The sequence below is a fragment of the Anolis sagrei genome, chromosome 8 (assembly GCF_037176765.1).
Source record: "Anolis sagrei isolate rAnoSag1 chromosome 8, rAnoSag1.mat, whole genome shotgun sequence".
Classification (NCBI taxonomy): domain Eukaryota; kingdom Metazoa; phylum Chordata; class Lepidosauria; order Squamata; family Dactyloidae; genus Anolis; species Anolis sagrei.
The window spans coordinates 14,215,913-14,240,680 of record NC_090028.1 but is presented as its reverse complement, the minus strand read 5'-3'; the positions used below and the strand labels follow the sequence as shown (position 1 = coordinate 14,240,680).

General features: G+C 43.6%; 1 protein-coding gene across 1 annotated transcript in view; it reads left to right on the top strand.

Moving 5' to 3' along the window:
• Nucleotides 1–24,768, top strand: part of VAT1L (vesicle amine transport 1 like) — a 99,078-nt gene that overhangs the window by 38,359 nt on the left and 35,951 nt on the right. Inside the window, exons 4-7 of the mRNA XM_060788411.2 lie at nucleotides 706–848; nucleotides 13,697–13,800; nucleotides 21,520–21,575; nucleotides 24,477–24,671. Coding sequence (XP_060644394.2) covers nucleotides 706–848; nucleotides 13,697–13,800; nucleotides 21,520–21,575; nucleotides 24,477–24,671 — 498 coding nt within the window. The remainder of the gene's footprint in view (nucleotides 1–705; nucleotides 849–13,696; nucleotides 13,801–21,519; nucleotides 21,576–24,476; nucleotides 24,672–24,768) is intronic.

The window sequence follows — 24,768 nt, the reverse complement described above, 5'->3', positions numbered from 1 at the left end:
AAAGTGAGAGGCTATTAGTAAAGGTAAAGGTAGTCCCCTGACATTAAGTCCAGTCATGTCTGACTCTGGGGTGTGGTGCTCATCTCCATTTCTAAGCCGAAGAGCCAGCGTTGTCCGTAGACACCTCCAAGGTCATGTGGCCTGCATGACTGCATGAAGCACCGTTGCCTTCCCGCTGGAGCGGTACCTATTGATCTACTCACATTTGCATGTTTTCGAACTGCTAGGTTGGCAGAAGCTAGGGCTGACACCGGAAGCTCACGCCGCTCCCCGGAATCGAACCTGCGACCTTTTGATCAACAAGCTCAGCAGCTCAGTGCTTTAACCCACTGCGCCACCGGGGGCTCCCTGAGAGGCTATTAGGAACCAGTAAAGGTGGACACAAGGAAGCCATCACTCTCCGTTTACAAGATCTGAGCACAGCTTTTCATAACAGGTTGTTGTGGAGATCTCTCATCCCTATGACCATCATGTTGAAGCCACATTTATGGCAATACATGGTCTATGTATAAGCAACATTCACCAGCACCATTCTGATAGCACAATGAGTGGTATTGTTGAAGACAGATCAGATGGAACAAGGACCTGGTGTTTTCTTTTCCTAACTTTCTCTCTTTGAGTCCTCTCTGGTTAGTTCAAAAAGATGAATGAACTAAAGACCAGATGGTAACCTTGTCTTGTTTGACCTGCTTGATGTCTTTGCAGGGACAAGCTGTCGCTCAGCTCTGCTCAACAATCCCCAACGTTACTGTCTTTGGAACAGCTTCTTCCTTCAAGCATGAAGCAATTAAAGATTCTGTAGCCCATCTCTTTGACCGAAATGCAGATTATGTCCAGGAAGTTAAAAAGTAAGAGACGTATTTGTTTGTTTCTTTTGCTTTATTTCCTTGATGACTCTAAAAACAAACACGGTAATAACTTCAATGTGTGTTCACTGTATTGTCAAAGGCTTTCATGGCTGGAATCACTGGGTTGTTGTAGGTTTTTTGGGCTATATGGCCATGTTTTAGAAGCATTTTCTCCTGACATTTCGCCTGCATCTATGGCAAGCATCCTCAGAGGGTGTGAGGTCCTCAGAGGGTGTGAGGTCTGTTGGAACTGGGAAAATTATAAACCCAATTTTCCTAATTCCAACAGATCTCACAACCTCTGAGAATGCTTGCCATAGATGAGGGCAAAATGTCAGGAGAGAATGCTTCTAAAACATGGCCATATAGCCTGAAAAACCTACAACAACTCAGTGTGTGTTATTTGTAGGGTACAGTTTGTCTTTCCCTTTGATGCCAGTTTATTATATAATTATAGTTGGATTGAGTATGTAATCCTTGATTGACAATGTTTGAGAGGCAGGTCCATGCATGAAGATTTTCAGTTCCTCAACTTGGTAGTGCCATTCTACCATTTCAATCATTCCCAGTACATGTTTGAAGAGGTAAATAGACCTTATGACAGAGACAAAGAACTCTTCTTGCCTTATTTTGAATAATCATATATATACACTGTTCAGGTATAGCCAGAGGCCTCATCCAGACAGACCCAAAATGCGGGACCTGTCTGGGTTTTTACCCGGGGACATGCAAATGGCGCCTCCAGGAAACACGAATTAATTTGGAATAACCTCAGTTATTTCAAATTAATTAAATACCCAATTAGATCTGGGCCTTCTTGAAAGGCCTGGGTCTAATCAAGTATTGGGCTTGTGGAAAACCACTTCCGAGTAGTCCTGGGACTACCCGAGAATGAGTCCTCATTTGCCATCCCAAATCTTTTGGGCTCCTAGTGCCCAAAAGTCTGATGGCACTCAATCACTCCCTCCAGCCCCAAAAGAACCCCTAAAAATAAAGTTAAACTTACCTGGCTGCCATTATATTCCTCCTCGTGCCCTCCTGGCATGAGGAAATGATGTGCCAGAATATTTATTTATTTAGTATTTATTTACCTTACTTATATACCACTGTTCTCAGCCCGAAGGCGACTCACAGCGGTTCACAACAAATACGAACAGCAAAAATTCAGTGCTACAGTATAAAAACAGTTAACAACCTAACACATTACACAATTAATAAACAGTTACTACAATACCCATTCACTGTCATCTTGTCATCAAAAACATGTTCCAGATTCGTCAACCATTGTTCCATCCCAGTGTTCATTAACCAATCATTGCACTAATTATTCGAACGCCTGCTTAAACAGCCAGGTCTTCAATTTCTTGCAGAATATCATTAGAGATGCTGCTAGTCTAATGTCCATGGGAAGGGTGTTCCACAGCCAAGAGACCACCACCGAGAAGGCCCTATCTCTCGTCCCCGCCAGCCATGCTTGAGAAGCAGGCGGGATCGAGAGCAAGGCCTCCCTGGAAGATCTCAAGGTCCTGGTGGGTTCATAGGCAGAGATGCGGTCGGATAGCTAGCTTGGGCCGGAACCATTTGGGGCTTTAAAGGCCAACGCCAGCACTTTGAATTGAGCCCGGTAGCAGATCGGTAGCCAGTGGAGTTGGCGCAACAGGGGGGTTGTATGCTCCCTGCGCTCCACTCCTGTTAAAATCATGGCTGCCGAGTGTTGGACTAGTTGTAGCTTCCGAGCTGTCTTCAAAGGCAACCCCACGTAGAGAGCGTTGCAGTAGTCTAAACGGGATGTAATCAGAGCGTGGACTACCGTGGCCAAGTCAGACTTCCCAAGGTACGGGCGCAGCTGGCGCACAATCTTTAGCTGTGCAAATGCTCCCCTGGTCACCGCCGAAACCTGGGGTTCCAGGCTCAGCAATGAGTCCAGGGTCACACCCAAGCTGCGAACCTGATGTTCCTGATGTGCCAGGAGGTGGGAAGGATTTTCCTCCATCCCCCTTACAGTCTCCTGGCACGTCATTTCTTCACAGCAGGAAAGCGCAAGGAGGAACATAATGGTGGCCAGGTAAGTTTAACTTTATTTTAGGGATTATTTTGGGGGGCTTCAGGGTGGCTGTATGCCATCCCAATTGTTATCAAGATGTCACGTAGCCACTCTCCCTGGAAAATCTGTGCCAAAGCAAGTTTTTAAAATCCACTTTGGTGTGGAATTTTGGGCTACGTGGAAGTGCCCCGATTGTATTGAGGCTCTTAACTTGCATTTTGACAGGAATGGGTTACATTTTTCAGCCCCTCTAATCTTTCTCAGTGGATGCATCATCTATGAAAGATAGAGTCCTATTTTCTCTGTGATCCAAGCAATTGCTCAGGAGTGTACACTGATCATAGCCTCTTTTCATGAGGTTCCCTTGTAAAAGCATGATGACTCACCCTTCCTCTCAGAAATTATTTCAAGCCAAAGAACATATTCTAGTTCAGACAGCATCCTCTAAAGATCTACTTAAGTTTATCAATTTAGCTCTCATGAGTGGACCTGGTGTTCACCTTGATCTACTCTGCCCTATATCCTGGGATCTGATCCCAGATTATCTGCTTTAAATGGAATTATATGAGTGTACGTTTTCAGATAATTTGGGATAAGCAGATGTAATGATGCCAAGGACCCAGGAGAATAATACTTAACTAATATATTCCCTAGCACACACACACACACGTTCCTTCAGCTGTTATATTGCCCACAGCTGGCCACCAATTTGAAGGATCAGAGTAAAGGATTTTATTTACTAAGGCTCCAACTGGACACCAACACAATCCTGTCACAAAGCTCGATGTGTGTTGAGGAAACATGAATGTGCATTGGTAGAATTACTGCCACCACTCAAACGGATTTGAGAAAATTATCTTGATGTTAGGCCTGAGGTAAAGCTTGTTGTTCCCCAGCCCTTCCTTTAATTCCCTTTAAAATGTCTGAGGTAAAAAGATGTTAGAATTTACTGGAACAGATCTAATGGAATGAATCAATGTGGAGGCTCTATTGAAAGTTGAACTAGAACAAAGTTTATTTATATACCGGAACAAACAACTAAATTCTTCTTTGAGTTACACAAGCACATTTGGTTATCACAGCACAATCTTCTCAAACGGTTTCTGGGTCCTAACAAGCTTGCTGGACTCCCCAACTGGGTATCTTTTCTTCAACATGAGCAAATTCCCTCTGACAGACCAATCCTGTCTGTCCCCTCAGAGTATCTAGCTTCCCTAGAATACCCTGTCCCTTAGAGAGTAAAAACAACTAGTGTGTTAACACCCACACCAGTTCACAGGTGCCTATCGACCCGCCAGGCCACTCTCTATAGCCACACCTGCCTTCAAACACTCTCCCTCAGGAAAACTTCACCTCACTCGAAATCCACCCACTACCCTTCAGATCAAAATCCAATCTCTCTCTCTGTCAGAAGCTGCCTGCCTTTTTTCACACTCACAGCTCCCGCTCCTCCCATCTGTCCTAGCCAATCCTGAGATAGCTGAGCTCCTCCCCTCTGCTGATCTGCCTCTCATTGTATTCCCTCACTAACATGGAAGCCGGCTTACTGACTTCTAGGCTTCGGCTTCGGCCTACCAAGGTACGAGTCCATTACAGCAGATAATCTGTAATCAGATCCTGGGATAGAGGGCAATGTCAATCCAGCCTTAGATCCCATCTACACTGTCATACAGTTTCTGCTTTTATTTACTTTGCTTCTATATTTATTTACTTTACTTCTATACCACTGTTCTCAGCCCGAAGGCGACTCACAGCGGTTCACAGCACACAGGAAACAGCAAAATTCAATGCACCAATATAAAAAACAGTTAACAACCTATCTAATACACAGTTAGTACACAATTACTATAATAACCATTCACTAACGTCTGATCACTAAAAACACGATCCAGAATTCGTCATCCATTGTTCCATTCCTATGTCATTACCAATCATCGCACTAATTATTCGAACGCCTGCACAAACAACCAGGTCTTTACTTTTTTACGGAATACCATTAGAGATGGTGCTAATCTAATGTTCGTGGGAAGGGTGTTCCACAGCCGAGGAGCCACCACCGAGAAGGCCCTATCTCTCGTCCCCGCCAGCCATGCTTGTGAGGCTGGCGGGATCGAGAGCAGGGCCTCCCCGGAAGATCTCAAAGTCCTGGTGGGTACATAGGTCGAGATGTGGTCGAATAGGTAGCTTGGGCCGGAACCGTTTAGGGCTTTGAAACTGGATTATATGGCAACATAGACTCTTATAATCCAGTTCAAAGCAGATAAAGTAGATTATATGGCAGTGTAGATCAAGTCTTAGAAACAAAAGGTAGTGATGGCTAGATACGTAGGTAAGGTAGAGGTACACAATTAATTGCAACTCATTGCTTAATTTTTGATAAACATTTTAAAATCATAGCTCAACAAGTAATTCCACATCCTATCTTAGCACTCTTGAACATTTTTATCATACAGAGTCGGGACTTGTTGAACAAAATACTGGCTACCTACGATTAGCAGCTAGGATGTTTATAGCCAGATATTGGAAAGATTATACATTCCCCACAATTTCAAACTTGCTACATAAACTCTGGGGTAAAAAAATGATAGCATATATTACAAAAATCTGGAAATAATCAGATAGCTAATTTCTGGTTTGCTTTTGTCAACTACCAAAATCATATTGATTATTTGGCCTCCTGCAAATTCTGGAAGGATCTTTTTGGGTTTTAATCTAATATGTATGTTTTTTTTTTTGTATTGTAATATCTTGGTTTCTACATTTAATCATTCAAATATGTTCCTGATTTATTCTTCATAAGATTAAAAGAAGTAGTAAAGGGCCAATCAATTATTATTATTATTGGGCATAGGGTTATAGCCTGTGTTTGATGGGGTTACACTCCCCCTGAAGACGCAGGTTCGCAGCTTGAGAGTGATCCTGGACTCATCACTCGAAGTACTCGAAATAAATAAATAATAATAATAATAATTATTATTATTATTATTATTATTATTATATTTTGTACCCTGTCTCCATCTACCCAAAGGGACTCAGGGCAGTTTACACAAAAGACAAAATTTACACAGAACATCAAAGCAGATCAGCCCCTTAAAAACAAAAAAAAAACCCGATTAAAATAAAACATAACAAAGCTTAACAATCAGATAAAAACACAACCAATTAAAGCATAAAGGTATCAAACATAACAAAGCATAACAATCAGATAAAAGCACAACCAAATAAAACATAAAGGTATAAACAGCTGGCTTAAAACTCACTCAAACAATACACAACAAAAAACCAATAACCAGAAATACTAAGTTGGGCATGATCAGGCTATAAAAGGACCAGATATCCAGGTTTTCAGATCCCTACAAAAGGAGGACAGTGTAGGGGCTTGCCTAGTCTCCCTGGGAAGGGTGTTCCAAAGTCAGGGGCCACTACCGAGAAGGCCCTCTCCCTTGCCCCTACCAGCCATGCTTGTGATGATGGTGGGAGCGAGAGGAAGGCCTCCCCGGTAGATCTTACAAGCCGTATTGGTTCATAAGGGAGATGCAGTCATGAAGATTGTTGCACACCAGGGCTGGAGATGCAGCTTTGAACCCAAAACCACACCAGAGTTCTTATAAGCAAAGCAGTTTATTGAAGATTGATATAGCTTTAGCCAAAAGGATAAAATATTTATAAAAAGGTAATAGTAAAATGTCCATAAAAACAGTCAGTTAAACAAGGTAAATAATCCAGTCAGCATCTAAGTCAGAAACCAGGAAAGTCCCCAAAGTCCAGTAAACAAATCCACAGGAACTAGACACTGTGAGTCCAAAATAATCCAAGAAATCAAAGTCCCACAAGGATAAAGGATCAAACTTTGAAGACGGCCCTTGAAGACGGCCCGGAAGCTTCAGCTAGTCCAGCGCGCGGCAGCCATGTTACTAACAGGAGCGGGACGCAGGGAGCATACAACGCCCTTGTTGTACCAGCTCCACTGGCTGCCGATCTGCTACCGGGCCCAATTCAAGGTGCTGGTGTTGGCCTACAAAGCCCTAAACGGTTCCGGCCCAAAATACCTGTCTGACCGCATCTCGGCCTATGAGCCCACGAGGACTTTGAGATCGTCCGGGGAGGCCCTTCTCTCGATCCCGCCTGCCTCACAGACACGCCTGGCGGGGACGAGGGACAGGGCCTTCTTGGTGGTGGCCCCCCGGCTGTGGAACACCCTTCCTGTGGACATCAGACTGTCACCCTCACTTATGACATTCCGCAAGAGACTAAAGACATGGTTGTTTGAGAAGGCGTTTGAGTAAGTGCTGCAACAATTGGCAATGACGATTGGAACGAAACACGGATAACGAGATTTGGATTGTGGTTCAACGATGAGACGTCGCGAATGACTTATTGTAATTGTATTATTGATATTGATGTTGTTTAATGTTGTTTTTTGATATTGCTAGTTGATGTTGGCTTATGTTGTAATTTGTACCTGATTTTACATGTTGTACACCGCCGTGAGTCGCCCCAGGGCTGAGAACGGCGGTCTATAAGAGCAGTAAATAAATAAATAAATAAATAAATAAACTTGAGCAATTAAATCCAAAGGCATGAACATGGATCCAAGGCAGGAAACATACAGGAATCTCAGCATGAACAGGAAGACATGAACACAACGCATGATGCATTATTATTATTATTATTATTATTATTATTATTATTATTTGGGGTGCTTCTACCCCGCCCTTCTCAACCCCCTAGGGGGGACTCAGGGCGGCTTACAAAAGGCACAATTCGATGCCTAACAATTACAACATACAATGCAATATACAATACACAAATTTAACACATAATATCACAGTTATAACTGATTAAAACAATCAGACAATAAATTAGCAGCAACTAAAATACATCTTGTGGTCAGTGTTCACCAAGTCCAAGTCCGTAAACCATTTAGCATTGTCATTGTCCTTTCCTACTCTGGTCATTATTGGTTATCTTTGTCCATCTGCCAGCCTACCAGAAGACCTGGCCCCACATCCAGGTTTTTTGCTTCTTCCTGAAGGAGAGGAGGGATGTTGATGTCCTAATATCCACGGGGAGTGCATTCCACAGGCGAGGGGCCACTACCGAGAAGGCACTGTCCCTCGTTTCCACCAGTCTCGCTTGAGATAAAGGTGGGGCCGAGAGCAGGGCCCCCTCAGCAGATCTTAAACTCCGAGGTGGAATGTAGAAGGAGATACATTCGGACAGGTACGCTGGGCCGGAACCGTAAAGGGTTTTGTAGGTCAAAACCAGCACTTTGAATTGTGCTCGCAACTGGATCGGCAGCCAGTGGAGCTGACATAGCAGGGGGGTGGTATGCTCCCTGTATGACGCTCCGGTGAGTAATCTGGCCACCGCCCGTTGGACTAATTGAAGTTTCCAAACAGTCTTCAAAGGCATAAGACATGGTTGCACTTCAAATCCAAATGTTGGTCTCACTAAAAATTACAGTTTCATACTATTAATTGGAGCCCCCGGTGGCGCAGTGGGTTAAAGCACTGTGCCGGCAGGACTGAAGACCGACAGGTCGCAGGTTCGAATCCGGGGAGAGGCGGATGAGCTCCCTCTATCGGCTCCAGCTCTTCATGCGGGGACATGAGAGAAGCCTCCCACAAGGATGATAAAACATCAGAAATCATCCTGGCGTCCCCTGGGCAACGTCCTTGCAGACGGCCAATTCTCTCACAACAGGAGCGGTCGCTCCTGACACGACAAAAAAAAAAAAATACTATTTATTCACAAAGCCATGTCAAAAAGCATTCCATTTCCCTTGGGAAACCTCTCCCTGAACCCTTTTCTCTCTCCATCTTTCTGATCGCCTCCTCCCTATTTCCAGGTGGCAATGTTGATATAGCTGACTCCTTCTGTCAAAGACTGTCTCCGTCGGTTTGCCAATTACTGCAATCCTTTCACATTCCGACCTTGATTGTTCAAAAGTTCCCTCAACCTCCTTGTCTGCCTGCACAAAAGCATCTTTGGCCTGCTGGCTAACTATCCCGGAATCCTTAGTTTCACTCTGGCTAACAGCACTCTCTTGACCAACATTCCCATTTCCAAACCCCTGAGAGTCAGCAGGAACTTGATTATTTAATTCAGGCATTGAAACATCTGCAGACTCAGACACTAAATCCTCTGCAGAACCTTGATCATTTCCCTCAAAACCTTGATGATGTTCCTTGGGAGCCTGAGGCAAAGAAACAATTACAGGATGAACCCCTACAAAGATAGGTAGTGTTGTGACTCAGCTGGAACCACAGACTGATAGTGTTGCGACTCAGATGGGGTCTCGGGGTGACTCTGACAAGGATGATGGGATTCAGGTTCACAATCAGGTTCAAAATGAGAATGATGGGATTCAGGTTCACAATCAGGTTCAAAATGTTCCTGTTGTAGACAATGGGTGTGCAAGTTCAGTTTCCCACAGCAGGGAATGATGTTTTTGATACTGAAACTAGCGAGGTGCAAATTGACTCAGAAAAGGAGGACAGTTCTCAGCCTGATAGTAAGCTAGAAGGCAACCAGGCTGACACTAACAAGCAGCCTGACCTTGATGGAACAGGAATCTTAGATTGGGATGACCGTTTGGAATTCAGAGTTCGAAGGAATGTGAGAATATGTATTGTCGAAGGCTTTCATGGCTGGAATCACTCAGTTCTTCTGGGTTTTTTCGGGCTATATGGCCATATTCTAGAGGCATTTCTCCTGACGTTTCGCCTGCATCTATGGCAAGCATCCTCAGAGGTGAGGTCTGCTGGAAATGGGGGAAAAAGGGGGGGTTTATATATCTGTGGAATGGCCAGGGTGAGACAAAGGGGCTTTTGTAAGTTGGGCTGGGTGTGAATCTTTCCACTGACTACCTTGATTAGTATACAATGGGCTGACTGTGCCTGGAGCAAACTCTTCTTGAAAGGTGATTAGATGTCCCTGCCTGTTTTTCTCCCTGCTGTTTTGCTGTTGCAATTTTAGAATTTTTTAATACTGGTAGCCAGATTTTGTTCATTTTCATGGTTTCTCGTCGAAGGCTTTCATGGCTGGAATCACTAGGTTCTTGTGGGTTTTTTCGGGCTATATGGCCATGTTCTAGAGGCATTTCTCCTGACATTTCGCCTGCATCTATGGCAAGTTCCAACAGACCTTACTTCCTCTGAGGATGCTTGCCATAGATGCAGGCGAAACGTCAGGAGAAATGCCTCTAGAACATGGCCGTATAGCCCGAAAAAACCCAGAAGAACTGAATGTGAGAATAGCTAACAAGAAGGTCAGAGGCCAAAGAAATGCTTTCATGTATTTCAAAGGGTATTAAGCAGTGTGTTTGAAAACAAACCTTTGTCAGAGCAACTTTTCGCTCAACCAAGTAGCTTGTGCTTGTTTACCTGGATTATCTGGTAGTTCTTGTGTCCATGGTCTTGGGACTTTGTTGTTTTTCTCATGAGATTTTGTTTTGTTGTTGCCTCTTGGAATCCTGCTTTACAGTGCTATGTTTTATTGATCTTTTGAAACATTACTTGCTTTTAAGAACTTTTTATCTTTTACTTTTCAATAAACTACAAAGACTTCAGTCTGTGTGCAGTTTTGATGATTTCAGCAAGGTGAATCTACTCTGAGGTGCGACAGGTGGGGCCCAAACAGTTTAGGGCTTTGTAGGTCTTAACCTGCACCTTGAATTGGGACCGGAAACTTATCAGCAGCCAGCGAAGTTGCTTTAATAGGGTCGTCCCTATAATTAGCTCCAGTTAGAAGCCTTCTTACTGACCTTTGCACTAATGGCAGTTTCCGGGCCATCACATAGATTGTGTTGCAGTAATCCAATCTGGATCTAACCAAGGCATGGACCACCATGGCCAAGTCAGACTTCTTGAGGTACGGTTGCTGATGGTGCACAAGCTTTAATATTCCAAATATTTCTGTTTCACTCCCCCCTGAACCAAGCTAGTTTCTGGAAAAGAAAGGGGAGGTGGAAAGAAAAAGGAGAAAGATACGGTGTTGTGACTCTAATTGCTATTAGCCAATTTCCGACATTTCCATTGTCAAGAGATCAATGCTGCTCATGCAGAGTAGAATTGGTTCGCCAAACTTTATGCCTTTCAGTCTCCCTGGAGTACAATTATCCATAACAAGTTCACAAGTGGGTTTTCATAATTGTTTAATTAACGGACACCATGAAGAAAATGCCCTTTAAGAATTACTATGGTCAGCAGTGTGAGCAGGTTGTATAATTGCAGCGCACAGTTAGATCTGACCTAAGGCTACTATTTAAAAGGTTTTGCTATTATCAGGAGCTGTAATACCACATATCATTATTTAGCTGGAACCTCACTAAACTGCATTTCCCAGGATTCCATAGCATTGAGCCGCTGCACTGACCAGGCCCGTAGCCAGGATTTCGTTTCAGGGGAGGGGGGGCTGAATATTTTTCAGGGGGGGTTTCAGGGGGGGCTGAGTTTCGGGAGGGGGCTGAGTCTGAGTGAAAGAGGGTCTAGCCTAGCAAACCTTTTGTATCATTACCCCAATACCCCATGCATATGGGATATATTGAGTATGGTGATCAGATCATGATATGAATAAGCATAACAGTTTAAATAATGCACCAGTAAGGCATTTTCGCAAACCACCATGAGAATTTCGGGGGGGGGGGGGCTGAAGCCCCTCAAACCCCCCCCCCCCCCTCCCCCGGCTACATACCTGGCACTGACACAAACATGGATTGCAGCATTTGCTTAAAGGGTAAGAGGCAGTCCCAAGTGCATTGTGCACTCACCTATTCTTGTATCCTAACCTCCCCTTTCCAGAAACATACTTTAAACCAGCATCTATCTGCATTTCCCCTTTGTCCACATGTACAGGATTAAGGCTTTCCCTGTGATCTTTCTAAGATAAGGGGCAGCCTGATTAATAACTTCATCAGAGTGGCCATCAGAATTACCACAGATTGTGGTGAATCTGGCAGTGCCAAGCGGGTTGGGGGGGGGGGGGGAATCCATTGTGCCATGCCCCTACTTCCCCCAGTTGATCTCTATGTAACATGGAAAGTCTCCCATGTTGCCGCCACAGCTGCATACACCGAAAATAGTGCTATGTTGTGGGATGGAAACTGGCTGGCTCCGTTGCAAAAGGGAAGGTCAACTGGCATATGCCACCGAAAAGTACCCCGTCTGATGAGGTTATAAGCAACTTTCCCTGAGTTAAACCAGACTTGCCTGTGTGCCTTTGGTAGCCACCCACAGGCTATTTATTTGTCGTGTCAGATCAACCAGTCAATTATATTACATTTCTAACAGAACAAAGCAAACAAACAGACAAAATACAAAATTTGTGAGTTTGGTAGTTGATTAAATGTCCTTTGACCAGTATCTGGCCACTTGGAGTGCTTCTGGTGTTGCTGCAAGAAGGTCCTCCATTGTACATGTGGCAGGGCTCAGGTTGCATTGCACCAGGTGGTCAGTGGTTTGCTCCTCTCCACATTCGCATATCGAGGATTGCACTTTGTAGCCCCATTTCTGAAGGTTGGCTCTGCATCTTGTGGTGCCAGAACGCAGTCTGTTCAGCGCCTTCCAAGTTGCCCAGTCCTCTGTGTGCCCGGGGGGGAGTCTCTCATTTGGTATCAGCCATTGGTTGAGGTGCTGGGTTTGAGCCTGCTACTTTTGGACTCTCGCTTGCTGAGGTGTTCCAACGAGTGTCTCTGTAGATCTTAGAAAACTATTTCTAGATTTAAGTTGTTGACGTGCTGGCTGATACCCAAACAGAGGATGAGCTGGAGATGTCTCTGCCTTGGTCCTTTCACTATTTTCTGCTACTTCCCAGCGGATGTCAGGTGGTGCAATACCGGCTAAGCAGTGTCATTTCTCCAGTGGTGTAGGGCGCAGACACCCCGTGGTAATGCCCACAGGCTGATCTGCACTTACACTGCCCTAAATGGTCAGTGTAGATGGAACCCAAGATGCTGAAATTTTGGTGAACCTGCATTGCTATATAATCCAGCTTCTGAATCCAGATTATCTGCTTTGTACCAGATTATATGTTTCTACACTGCCATTTGATCTAGTTCAAAGCAGATAATCTGGATTCAGAAATTATCTGGCATTGTAGATGGAGCTTTTGAGGCTCAGGCTACCAACCTCATGTAGGGAGCTTAGTAGTAGCCTGGACCAAAGGAATCTAGACTCCCAGTTCTCATGAGTATCCAAGAAGCCAGAACTTCCATCTGTATTGTGTTATGAAGTTATTATATATATTTTATGAAGTTGCTTTTTGTCTTCTGTTCATCTCAGTATTATTATTATTAGTCATGCCCACCTTATTTCTGATGATTACTGGTTGAGTTTGGTTCGATATAGTTTTAATGCTGTTTTTATACTTTGTTGTTTTTAATCGTGCTATAATTGGACTGTTATATGTTGTTATGTTTTTCAACTGCATTTTTACTTTTGTAAAATACAATTTTGTTGTATGCCTTGGGCTTGGTCCCACCTGTAAGCTCTCCCCCCCCCCCCCCCGAGTCCCCCTGAGGAGATGGTGGTGAGGTATAAAAATAAAGTTGATGTTGTTGTTAATATCAATATTATGTCTTACATTAATCTTGGATATACTTGTTTTAGGCTGGTGACCCTCAGTAATTTCAATCAGCCCTCAGAAATAAGATGTGTTGGTGAATGCAGACCCGCAGAATTCCACTTCTAAGCCATATTCTGTTTCTGTTTATTACTTTTGATTCCTGCAAGAATCTTCCAGAGTCCTTAAGGTTAGGTTAATGATGGCAAGTCACTGCAAAACCTGTTTATCTGCTTTTCAGAATCTCCCCAGATGGTGTAGACATTGTCCTGGATTGCCTTTGTGGAGAAAATACAGGCAAAGGTCTCAGTCTTCTCAAACCACTTGGGACTTACATTTTATATGGTAAGTAAAAGCCTAACAGAACCTCTGGTGGTGCAGCGGGTTAAACCGCTGAGCTGCTGAACTTGCTGACTGAAAGGTTGGTGGTTTGAATCCAGGAAGTGGGGTGAGCTCCTGCTGTTAGCTCCAACTTCCACCAACCTAGCAGTTCGAAAACATGCAAATATGACTAGATCAATAGGTACCGCTCATGTGGAAGGATAAGGGTGCTCTATGCAGTCATGTTGGCCACATGACCTATAGACAACACTGGTTCTTTGTCTTAGAAATGGAGATGAGCACCAACCCCAGAGTCGGACATGACTACATTTAATGTCAAGGGGAAGCCTTTACCTTTTAAAAGCCTAAAGGCCTTCTACACTGCCCTATATCCCAGAATCTGATTCCAGATTATCTGCTTATCCAAAATTACCTGGCACTGAAAATTCATATAATCCAGTTCAAAGCAAATAATCTGGGATCAGATCCTGGGATATAGGGCAGTGTAGAAGAGGCCTAAGAGATATGCCTTGACGTGCCCAAGGACCAACTTAGAGTAGTCATTCTCATTTGGTTATTCTTTGGTATTAATGTACTATGACGCACAATGTGGAAAAGTGGTGGTCCCTGTAATTGCATCATTCACTGTAGATCCTTCACTGAGCAGAGGGGTAGACTCTGGACCTTATCAGAAAGACCAGGAGAAGCATCCCACTTCGCCTGGCTTTGCCGAGAAAAGTGAGGAGCAGCGGAATGAATCCTGCTTGGCAATGCTTGCTTTCCCCATAAAGTGGGGAAAGAGTTGCCCTCCCAGCAAGGCCCCATGTTGTGGGAGAAGTGACCAATGATGCTTCCTCCTCAGTTGCAGGTGGGGCCTCCGCCAGAAGTCACACTACATCATGTGATGTCTGACATGGGGCTCCATCTCCAAGAAGGTTGGAAGCATCCTAGGATGCTAAATTTCCCCTGTTTGATGAGGTTGTAAGTAGCCTCCAAGGTGTCTTCCAACTCCAGTAGTATTGCCACATCTCAAAGCCTGCCTTGAGGCTCCAGTGTTCATGGATTATTCCCAGGTGGGAGATGAGAATACAAATTCTCTAGTTTGGGTAGACTGATCTAGATGAAAGAACTGTATGCAAATCTCCAGTTCATTTAGGGGAGCACAAGCTTGCTACAATTTCCAATGTTTATTTTTTCTTGCTGCAACTTGGAAAGACTCACCAAGTGGTCTATGGATTTATACTTAGCAACCTCCTTGCCTCCTAATCATTGTAGCTCTCGGACTCACCTTCTTCTCCATTCTGTATCCACCTTTGGGTAAATTGTTATTGTGTGACATTAAGGACCTCATCACATGGATGAAGTCCAGAGCTGTGTGACGGCGCAAGTGGCACCACCTATATGTAGAACTGGTAGTTGCAAGATTTAAGCTGTTGTATCATGCTTAATCCTGCCTTTTTATCCTGCCTATGTATAGTTGGATTGATTTGTTATTTGTAGCTGTCAATCAATGTTGTTTGCACCAGTTATATTGCTGCCTCAGCTCAATTGTTTGGCTCCACCTCTTCCTGGAGGAAGGGAGTGCTTTCCTTTTCCATTCCACCATCAGACTTTATATCAGATGGATGTGAGAAAGAGACTTGGCTCTAAAAGCCCCTGATTAAGTTACCTCTCAGCACCAATTCTGAGGTTCTTACCCTTGAGACTTATGCTTCATGTTCAGATCAACCTGGACGACGATGAGAAGTATCAGGCGCCTTCAAACCAGTTCTTTGGCACCAGAGGAAGACTTTCTGTCTTCAAACATAGGCCATTTGGACTGAGGTTGTGGATTGCTCTGGCATTCACAGCCATTGAGAAAGAGAGACCTGGAAAAGCTTATCAGCTGCAAAACTCCTTAGACCCAAGACAACCAGAGACTGTAATGTATATTTTCCTTTACCCCTTTGAAACTTCCAGCTTATTGCCTTAAAGGGATAATTCTTTGTGAACAATAAAACCTATTTTTAGTTATCTGCAGTGCTTTGGTCCTTAGGAGTTCCAGTTTTCCTAAAGGAGGGCAAGAAGCAATCCCCTGGGGAAAGATGTCACGTCCATGCCTCTTTCACTAAGAGTTATAGCCCCCAGGCACGACGGCACAGGCTGCGATTTCCCAGCCTCCATGGCGAATCATGGCAGCAGTGGGACAGCAGTGGGGCAATCCTGGAGCCCTGGGTGCCAGCTGATGCTTCCCCATCCCATGTGAGGAAGCATTGCCACTCTGCAAAGCCCCATTGCTCCTTAAGGAACATGGGGCAGCTTCTGTTTGGGTGCTGACAGTATCCCACCATGCTACTGCGGTGGCACAGGGGGTTAAACCTCTGTGCCAGCAGGACTGAAGGTCACAGGTTCGAATCCGGGGACAGCACAGATGAGCTCCCTCTATCAGCTTCAGCTCCTCATGTGGGGATATGAGAGAAGCCTCCAACAAGGATGATAAAACATCAAAAACATCCGGGCGTCCCCTGGGCAATGACCTTGCAGAAGGCGAATTCTCTCACACCAGAAGCGACTTGCAGTTTCTCAAATCGCTCCTGACATGACAAAAAAACTGCCCCATTTCACTCACGGAGCCCCACTGGAAGTTGTCCTATGTTGTTTGATGGGCAGCATGGGTCTCCATGGGCAAACCGGGGCAAAGTGTCTTAGGATGCTTGAGTTGCTCCTTGTGACAAGGCTGTGAGTAATTTCCACCTATTATGGTGTTTTCTTGGCAATATTAGTTCAGACGTCTCTCTCTGAGGCAAAGAGAATGTTGGGCTAGGATTTGATTCCCTGCTTGGCCATGGAAGCACACTGGGAGAATCACACATTCTGAGCCCTAGAAAACCCAGCAATAAGTCTGTCTTCTGGTTGCCAGAAAAGAGAAATAAACTGAATGGAAAGAACAACACTTTTAGAAGCAGCTCCCCGTTTTCTATTTTGTATCCTGGATTGATAGCACTGTTTTATATAGTCAACGTAGACCCATATAATGCAGTTTAGCAACGCTGAACTTAGTTATAAGGATTTGTCCTGACCATATAATGCAGTTCAAAACTGAATTATATTTTATTTTATTTATTTATTTGGTACACTTGTATACCGCTAATATCTCAGCCTGTGCGGCGACTCATTGCGGTTTACAACATATTTAAAAATTATATGATAGTGGAGATCAAACCAAGATACTAAAATGTGATTACCCAAACATTGTTTGCTCCCCACTCTCCTTCCAAACGTTCTTTCCCAAGGATTTCACATCTCCTGCTTCACAAAAGAGCTTTTTGGGCAAGAAAACACCCGTGCACCCTGCCAGGCAGCTAGACAAGCATTTCGGCTTTCAGCCCAGTTCCCCTCACCCTATATATAGAAGATTATCTTGGCAGCAAAACAGCACACACGCACCATCATCACTGAAAAGACCCTTCAGAAGATAATTTGTTTTTTTGTAGACTACAAGCCAAAGAGCTGACGTGTTGTTAAAGAATCCAATCCTTCCTCCCTTGGGGTCACTTTTGACTGGCCTTCCCTCTTTTGCTGATATTTACCATCTTGCCATCCTGCAGCTCCTGGGAACTGGCAAGAAAAAGCCTTCTGAACAGACTGGCTCTCCAAATGCCAGGGTCGCCCCTTCATAGAGCTCTGCAAACACAATTCACATGCAGTGCCAGGCTGATTCTCTTATGAGATTGGGTAGTGATGGACCCTTGAAGTTAGAGGGGACCTCAATGATCCTTTTGTCCAACTGCCAGTTAAGGAAATTAATTGTAAAAGCACCCTGAGAGATGACCACCCAGCTTTGATTTGAAAACCTCTAGTGAAGAATGGCTGAAGGCAAATCTTCTCCATGTCAATAATCAATTATAAGCCTAGTTTTTCAGCACTTTTTGTTGGGTGAAAAAGTCTGCCTAGGCTTATACTCAAGTCAAGGATATTTATTATTATACTTTGTTGTTGTTGTTGTTGTTGTTGTTGTTGTTATTTTACATTTATTATTTTACTCTGGCCAGGGTGGTCCATGCCTTAGTCACCTCTAGACTGGATTACTGTAATGCACTCTACATGGGGCTGCCCTTGAAAACGGCTCGGAAATTTCAGATGGTCCAACGGGTGGCAGCCAGGTTGTTAACCGGGGCTCCTTACTGGGGTTCAAGGTGCTCCACTGGCTGCCATTCATTTTCCGGACCCAATTCAAGGTGCAGGTTCTCACTTACAAAGCCCTGAATGGTTTGGGACCAGCCTACCTCTGTGACGGTATCTCTGTATATGAATCCAAACGATCTCTTCGATCATCTGGAGAGGCCCTGCTTACGCTTCCACCTGCATCGCAAGCGCGATTGGTGGGGACGAGAGAGAGGGCCTTTTTGGTGGTGACCCCTCGACTCTGGAACTCACTTCCTAAGGACATCAGGCATGCCCCAACTCTGGCAATCTTTAGGAGGAGCTTGAAGATGTGGTTGTTCCATTGTGCCTTCCCAGAATAATGATCCCATAGCACCTTGTCCTCCAAAGCACTTTATATTGTTTTAGGTCTGCTTGTATGTTTCCACGAACTGCCCCATCACTTTTTCACCCATGTCCAGCATTATTTTTTAATTTTAATTACATTTGGCCTACCCATAGATTTTAAAGTGTGTTGTCCTATTGATAATGTTTATGTTATTGTTTTATTGTTTTGTTGTTTTAAATTGCTTGTATTGTTGTTATTGCTTTTATTGTTGTATTTTGGGCTCGGCCTCATGTAAGCCGCACCGAGTCCCTTGGGGAGATGGTAGCGGGGTATAAATAAATTATTATTATTATTATTATTATTATTATTACATTTATCATTTTACTCTATTATTATTACATTTATTATTTTTCTGTATTATTACTGTTATTATTAAATTTTACTCTGTTATTATTATTTTTATAACATTTATGATTTTTCTCTCTTTATTATTTTCGGAAGGATACGTAAGCACATTTACATTGAAGAAGTTTAGAATAATGGTTTAATCAGAGTTGGGCAGTCTTATCTTAAATTACAGTGTTCTGTAAATATTTTAAAACATTTAACCTACTGAAGCCTCAATTAATGTCATTTTATTGGTAGCTATTTTTATTTTGAAATTTACCCATAGTTGCTGCATTTCCCACCCTCAGCTTATACTAGAGTCCATCAGTTTTCCTAGTTTTTGGTGGTAAAATTGGGGTTAAAGAAATAGATCCACAGCATTCGTGGAAAAAATCCAAAGGACACCAGCTGGAAAATCTGCAGTGTCTTGGCCAGTAAGGTCTACTCGGGTTACCCATAAAGCAAATTGGAACCGGAAGTAGGACCCCACACCAGCCGAAGAACAGATTGCCCAGGAAGGGGTCAAAGGATTTCCTTTATAGAAGAAAGAAACAGTTCATGAAGCAAGTTGCCTGTCCATTGTGGGCATTTTAAGAAGTATCTAATTGATTTGTTGAAGATTTAAGCATTAATAAAGAACCTTGTTAAACTTTCTAAGCTTCTAAAGACTTCGTATAGGGAAATCCACAGGGCCTCTCAGCTGAGGCATCCCGGGCATCCCGCTGGGCATATAGAGACCACGTCCTGCTAATAGACAATTGCTACAGGCCTAGTGTGTGACAGTACAGTATATATTCAAAAACATTTAGCCTATTGATGCCTCAATTAATGTAATTTTATTGGTATCTATTTTTATTTTGAAATTGACCTGTAGTGACTGCATTTTCCACCCTCAGCTTATACTCGAGTCAAAACGTTTTCCCAATTTTTTGTGGTAAAATTAGGTGCCTCGGCTTATATTCGGGTAGGCTTATACTCAAGTATATACGGTATATCATTGAAGCATTCTTGTAACTATTAAATCTAAATATATCTTCTGGAGATTTCAACATATCATTTCAGTTTTGTTCTCCATAACATGTGAAGGGCATTTTTTCTCCCATCATTTATATCAGTAGTTCCCAACCTGTGGTCTATGGACCACCAGTGGTCTGCACGAACTAAAATATGGTCCACGGCCTCACCGTTGCAATGAGAGTGACTGATCTTGCAAAACCCTCTAATAGTACCAAGGCTTATTGAATATAGTTTTTGTGTTGATGAGCAGATGGTGACTATTAGATAGCATATGTTATGTATCAGAAACTAGAGCTGATATGGTCTATCCAATGCAATTTTCTGAATCTGCACCCCAAATAACCAAACCAAATCTAAAATTGACCAAAAACTGATTCGTAACCTTTTTGGAACTAATGTTGGAAAGTGGTCGCTGGTCAAAGTGGTCCCTGGTCAAAAAAAGGTTGGAAACCACCGATTTATATAGCTTCCCTTTGGAAATGTGAAGGTGGAAACCTGTTGCCTCTAAATTACATCTTCCCGGTGGAGCCCCGGTGGTGCAGTGGGTTAAACCCTTGTGCCGGCAGGACTAAAGACCGACAGGTCGCAGGTTCGAATCCGGGGAGAGTGCGGATGAGCTCCCTCTGTCAGCTCCAGCTCCTCATGTGGGGACATGAGAGAACCACTGAGGACTTTAAGATCATCTGGAGAGGCCCTGCTCTCGGTCCCGCCATCGTCACAAGCACGTTTGGTGGGGACGAGAGACAGGGCCTTCTCAGTGGTGGCCCCTCGGCTATGGAAATCAGATCTGCTCCCTCCCTCTTGACGTTTCGGAGGCAAGTTAAAACGTGGCTATTCGAGCAAACGTTTACAAATACAGAGTAGCTAATATAGGAAATCGAATGACCTGACAATGGAATTGGACAATGCTTGAGAATAATGAGACGCTGATGATGTTGTTTTTATTGCTTTTGTGATGTTTTATATTGTTTAATGTTTTTTATCTATATTATGTTTTATGTATACTGATTTGTTGGAAACCGCCTTGAGTCACCAATTGGCTGAGAAAGGCGGTATACAAATACAGTAAATAAATAAATAAATAAATAAGCCTCCCACGGATGATAACACATCAAAAAACATCCAGGCGTCCCCTGGGCAACATCCTTGCAGATGGCCAATTCTCTCACACCAGAAGCGACTTGCAGTTTCTCACATTTCTCGTAACATGACAACAAAAAAAACATCTTCCTGAGGCTTAAACAATATTTTAAAATAAAATGAATGCTTATTTAATACACTTCTCATTCTGCCTTTCAAAAAACAACAACAACAACAACAAAGCAGAGCAAAAGAAAGCTTGTAAAGTGATAAATCTCTGGGGATGAGGGGGAGAAATCCTGCTTATTATTGATCTGGAAACATTGCAGGGAGTGCAATATGGTATCCGAATATTTTTTGTTGTTGTTGTGTCAGGAGCAACTTGAGAAACTGCAAGTTGCTTCTGGTGTGAGAGAACTGGCCGTCTGCAAGGACGTTGCCCAGGGGACGCCCGGATGATTTGATGTTCTTATCATCCTTGTGGTAGGCTTCTCTCATGTCCCCGCATAGAGGGAGCTCATCCACCTCTCCCCAAATTCGAACCTGTGACCTGTCGGTCTTCAATCCTGCTGGCACAGGGGTTTAGCCCACTGCGCCAATGGGGGCTCCGTCCGAACATGAATAGCAATATCAGATAGGATGAGGGATTCTATCTTAACCCTTCTTTGCTAAGATTTTGGTGGTGTTATTTTAAGATTGTTGTTATGGATATATTCTTGGGCACAGGTGTTCCTAATGAGCAGTTTTGACATTCATGGATTCCTTTTCTTTGTCCCCCTTTCTTCCAGGGTCATCAAACATGGTTACTGGGGAAACCAAAAGTTTCTTCAGCTTTGCAAAATCAGTAAGTGCACAAATTTTTTGGCTCTGCTAGACACAGCTTATCTGTACATGTCTTGCTGTTTGCTAGGCTCCCAGCTCTCTTTATGTCTGCCACATTCTCCATTCTCTCTTTTCCCTTTTATTTTAGTACAATAGATTTTTTCACAAACCATGAAACAATATAGACAGTACACAACAAGGCTTGTAAATGTGACTGCTCCCAGAATCTTCAGGTACTTGTCAAGCTTTCTAGGTGATTCTGTGGACTTTATCACACGACCTTCTTATGCAGAAATAGTCATGTTAGTGTAGATCAGAGTTCTCAAGCTGTGGGTCTCGGAAGATTTGGCCTTCTACTCCCAGTAATACTAACAGCTGGTAAACTGGATGGGATTTCTGGGAGTTGTAGGCCAAAAACATCTAGGGACCCCAGGTTGAGAACCACTGTTCTAGGTGATTCTGTGGACTTTATCACATGACCTTCTTATGCCAAAATAGTCATGTTAGTGTAAATCAGTGGTTCTCAAGCTGTAGGTCCCCAGATGGTTTGGCCTTCTACTTCCAGAAATACTAACAGCTGGTAAACTAGCTGAGATTTCTGGGAGTTGTAAGCCAAAGCACCTGGGGACCTACAGGCTGACAACCATTGCCGTAGATAATGCATAATGAGTAAAGCACTTTTGATATTTTACCTCTCTTCATTAAGCACAATTGTTCCAGTTCGCTAATCCATGGTTCCAGGATCAGACTTTTGCACCCTCGTAACCCACCTTCTTGCACAGCTCCCTACCCAGTATACCTTTCAGCTTATTTATATTGTTATTTTAGTGCAATTGTGCATTTCTAGTATTTAAAATTGGCAAAGATCTATACCATACCCAGAATGGCATGACACCAAAGCAAAAGTACTGGAAAAAATCATCAGACTGGAAAAAATCAGACTGGAAAAAATCATCAGACTGGAAAAAATCAACTCACATCCCCATACCAAAAAAGGGAAATGCGAAAGATTGCTCAAACTTCCGTACAGTGGCCCTTATTTCTCCTGCCAGTAAGGTAATGCTCAAGATCCTGCAAGGAAGACTCCAGCAATACACGGAGAGAGAGTTGCCAGATGTTTAAGCTGGGTTTAGAAAAGGCAGAGGAACGAGAGACCAGGTTGCCAATATCCGTTGGATAATGGAGAAAGGCAGGGAGTTTCAGAAAAACATCTATTTCTGCTTCATTGACTACTCTAAAGCCTTTGACTATGTGGATCATAATAAATTGTGGCAAGTTCTTGGTGGGATGGGCATCCCAAGCCACCTTGTCTCTCTCCTGAGGAATCTGTACAAGGACCAAGTAGCAACAGTCAGAACTGACCACGGAACAACAGACTGGTTCAAGATTGGGAAAGGCGTACGGCAAGGCTGCATACTCTCACCCAACCTTTTTAACGTGTATGCAGAACACATCATGCGATGTGCTGGAAGAAACATTAACAACCTCAGATATGCAGATGACACCACTCTGATGGCCGAAAGCGAGGAGGAGCAGTGGAGCCTTCTAATCAAGGTGAAAGAAGAAAGCGCAAAAGCTGGGTTGCAGCTAAACATAAAAAAAACCAAGATTATGGCAACAAGAATGATTGACAACTGGAAAATAGAGGGAGAAAATGTGACAGACTTTGTATTCTAGGTGCAAAGATGACTGCAGATGCAGACTGTGGCCAGGAAATCAGGAGACGCTTCCTTCTTGGGAGGAGAGCAATGCCCAATCTCGATAAAATAGTAAAGAGTAGAGACATCAGACTGGCAACAAAGATCCGCATAGTCAAAGCTATGGTAGTAACCTACGGATGTGAGAGCTGGACCTTAGGGAAGGCTGAGCGAAGGAAGATCGATGCTTTTGAGCTGTGGTGTTGGAGGAAAGTTCTGAGAGTGCCTTGGACTGCGAGAAGATCCAACCAGTCCATCCTCCAGGAAATAAAGCCCGACTGCTCACTGGAGGGAAGGATACTAGAGACAAAGTTGAAGTACTTTGGCCACATCATGAGGAGACAGGAAAGCCTAGAGAAGACAATTATGCTGGGGAAAGTGGAAGGTAAAAGGAAGAGGGGCCGACCAAGGGCAAGATGGATGGATGGCATCCTTGAAGTGACTGGACTGACCTTGAAGGAGCTGGGGGTGGTGACGGCCGACAGGGAGCTCTGGCGTGGGCTGGTCCATGAGATCACGAAGAGTCGGAGACGACTGAACGAATGAACAACAAAGCAAAAGTAACCAACACGAGCCATGTCAAGCCCATTGGCCACTGCAACAATAAGAACTTGATAGTGATGGCAAGAGTGACTGTTTGAGGGCATCAAGCTGGGTTTGGCACTGCAGGACAGTAAGGACTTTCTCCTGCATCTGCAGCTGGAGATGAGTGGTGGATGGAGTGGTGGTCAAAACCATTCTGGAGCAGATTTGGCATTTAACACTCCCTATCAGACCCAGGATAAGTGGTCAGTATAGATCTACCTCCAGTTTACATAATTCATTTTCATTTGGCACTTAAAATACATACACAAATAGTGAGATTCTGGAGGGAGGCATTTTATGCTCTTGTTCACACCTATTCAAAGTCTGGATCCGTGCCAGAACAGGAGTGTTAACATTTCCATATGTTTCCTTGTACCCAACAACACCAAGCATTTTCTGCTCTGGGAATTTTCTTTTAAGTCATTCATTCCTTTGCTAATTATGTGAGTTGTGAATCCTCTCATTACTGTTGGCATTTTTAGTCCTTTCCACCAATAAACCAAGGCCCTTTTTTCTGTTAATCATCCCTGTTCAGATTGTTATTGCTCTTTAGATCTTTGTTGTGTTATATGTGAAGTTCAAAAAGCTGTTTTATGTCAGTTAACTTGCTTCTAATCCTGTTGCCATTTCTTTGCCTGTAGTGGTGGCAAGTAGAGAAAGTGAACCCTATCAAGCTCTACGAAGAAAACAAAGTCATGGCTGGGTTTTCCCTCTTAAATCTGCTTTTCAAACAAAACCGAAGCGGGCTGATACATAATGTCATGGACAAACTCCTAAAACTCTACAATGAGAAGAAGATCAAACCTCGAGTTGATTCACTCTGGGCACTGGAAGAGGTAGGAGAACTGGAGATTTTTTTCCCCTTCTTTTTCTTGTCTTAATGAATTTTTACTTAATAAATACTCCAGAAGACAGGAGCAGAATTCAAAACAA